At 37.3% G+C, this 2800-nt stretch overlaps 1 protein-coding gene across 4 annotated transcripts in view; it reads right to left on the bottom strand.

Annotated features, from left to right (window-relative positions):
• The window catches only part of MUSK (muscle associated receptor tyrosine kinase), a 130333-nt gene that overhangs the window by 98748 nt on the left and 28785 nt on the right, over positions 1-2800 (bottom strand). For all 4 annotated transcript variants that reach the window (XM_017870708.1, XM_017870709.1, XM_017870710.1 and 1 more), the window contains exon 5: positions 421-562. In XM_017870708.1, the coding sequence (XP_017726197.1) occupies positions 421-562 (142 nt within the window). The remainder of the gene's footprint in view (positions 1-420; positions 563-2800) is intronic.

The following is a 2800-nucleotide window of genomic DNA, read 5'->3' as shown; positions in this document are numbered from 1 at the left end:
TATCTGAAAACAGCTACTTTTTCCCCCTTATCACATCTTTTTAAAGTTGTTCTATGTGATGAAAAAGATTAAAATTGTTGTGCCCAAGTTTGTAAATGAGGGAAGAATTGTCCAAACCAGGAAGACATTCTAAAATGGATTTCTATTATTTTACTGTTACAGTAAATTTAGTCCGTTTGGTAAAAATTACCAGTGATTATGAGTAATCAATGGAATATGACCTTTTATACTAGTGAAAATTTCTCTCTTTTTCAGTTTTCCTATTCTTTTATCATAGGCTTGACCTTATGGCCTAATATCTGGAACAACTGAGGGAACTGGGCTGCCCACATCTATTCTCTCCCAAGCCCAAGTGCAGCCTTCACAGTAGAGAGTGAGACCCCTGGTCACACTGTGAGTGGAACAAATGCAGCTCCTTACCCTCAACTTCCAGTTTCACCACTTTTGAATATGCTGTCCCGAGGCTGTTTTTTGCCACACATCGATACTGTCCTGCATCTTCCTTTTGTACGTTATGAATCCTCAAGCTCCCAGATTCAAGAACTGCAATTCGGGAATTTTCCTGCCAGAGATAGGGACATGAATTCAAAAATGTTTAAGGGTCTATCAAGGATACATTTGCCAAATACCATCAACTTATTGTCATCACTATTATCATCAAAGATATCACTTTGGCCTTTATTGGGCACTTATTACATAAAACATACAATATTAAATGAAATAGTGCAGGAGTACCTAAGTTAATCTTCACCAGGGTCCTATGAGGTATGGTTTATTTTTATTTTCTTTCATCACATGAGTATATATATAAGGACTTATTTTACTTCCCCAAAGTCACAGCTAAATCTGATTAAAAGCATTGCTTTTAGAAGGGGGAAATGTTGCAGAAGGGGGTGGTGAGGCATACAGAACTACATACTGGGTATAATGTACAGTACTTGGGTGACAGATGCACTAAAATCTGAGACTTGGCCACTATACAGTTCATCCGTGTAACCAAAAACCACTAGTACTGCAAAAACTATTGAAATAAAATAAATAAATGCATTGCTTTTAACTATCAAGTTTACCTTGCACCTAGATGGTATCTTTAGAAGAGTACATGTCCTTTGAAATACTAGAAAATTTCACACATAATATTAAAATTACTCTTTAGAGTTTAAATATTACATCTGTCTTTTCTGTTTTGGACCCTAAATTCAGTAACATAAGTACAACCACCCTTGTTTGTCATTGTAGGAAATGTACCAAGATTTATAACAAAAGGAAAGCCAAATAATTAGATAATCATTAAAAATTAGCAATATTTATTTTATTTTAAATAAAGCAGAGCTGAATAATTTTATACCTTAGTTCAGTTAATTGACATATGGTGACACCTTTGCATTCCCCATAAAATATGCTATGCATTGTTAAATGAGAAACATAGTCTGTAATCTTTTAGGTGATACAAAGATGGAAAGACAATAATGATGCCATATAATAATTTATCAATAAATGTGGGGATAAGATACAAAGGCAGTACAAAATAAGCGTATGGATAATAACTTTTTGTTTTTTGAAATGGAGTCTCATACTATTGCCCAGGCTAGAGTGCAGGGTGCAATCTTGCAACCTCTGCCTCTCAGGTTCAAGTGATTCTCCTGCCTCAGCCTCCTGAGTAGCTGGGATTATAGGCATGCACCACCACACCCAGCTAATTTTGTATTTTAGTAGAGACAGGATTTTGCCATGTTGACCAGGCTGGTCTTGAACTCCCGACCTCAGGTAATCTGCCTGCCTTGGCATCCTGAAGTGCTGGAATTACAGGTGTGACTACTCTTCGTGACTCAGGAGGGATTTGCCAAGGTATTTGTGTATGAGTCTTGAGTCTTTTCGCCTAACTTCTCTCCAGAGCTCTCATTTCTTTTCTTCCGAACCTTGTCTCTGCCCCTCCTTCCAGAAATTGTCAGTTCTAAAGCCTGGGTTTTAGTGTCTCTTTTTCATCTCCTACGTCTCAGATTCAACATTAAAAAATAAATGACACAACCAGCCAACAAACACAAATGATTCCAGGTTTGCTTTGCTTTTGCATTGCCTCCTTTTCTTTTTTTTTTAAATGTAAACTATAAATTTAATGATAATGTGTCAATATTAGTTCATTGGTTGTAACTCATATACCCTACTAATGCATTATTTTTTCTTATTATTATACTTTAAGTTCTAGGTTACATGTACACAACGTGCAGGTTTGTTACATATGTATACATGTGCCATGTTGGTGTGTGCACCCATTAACTCGTCATTTACATTAGGTATATCTCCTAATGCTAACCCTCCCCCATTTCCCTCTCCCCCCTCCCCACAATAGGCCCTGGTGTCCAAGTGATCTCGTTGTTCAATTCCCACCTATGAGTGAGAACATGCGGTGTTTGGTTTTCTGTTCTTGGCGATAGTTTGCTGAGAATGATGGTTTCCAGCTGCATCTATGTCTCTACAAAGGACACGAACTCATCCTTTTTTATGGTTGCATAGTATTCCATGGTGTATATGTGCCACATTTTCTTAATCCAGTCTGTCACTGATGGACATTTCGGTTGATTCCAAGTCTTTGCTATTGTGAATAGTGCTGCAATAAACATACGTGTGCATGTGTCTTTATAGCAGCACGATTTATAATCCTTTGGGTATATCCCCAGTAATGGGATGGCTGGGTCAAATGGTATTTCTAGTTCTAGATCCTTGAGGAATTGCCACACTGTTTTCCACAATGGTTGAACTAGTTTACAGTCCCACCAACAGTGTAAAAGTGTTCCTATTT

Source organism: Rhinopithecus bieti, unplaced genomic scaffold (genome assembly GCF_001698545.2).
Source record: "Rhinopithecus bieti isolate Rb0 unplaced genomic scaffold, ASM169854v2 scaffold_5719, whole genome shotgun sequence".
NCBI classification, from domain to species: domain Eukaryota; kingdom Metazoa; phylum Chordata; class Mammalia; order Primates; family Cercopithecidae; genus Rhinopithecus; species Rhinopithecus bieti.
This window is presented reverse-complemented; position numbering and strand designations above follow the sequence as displayed.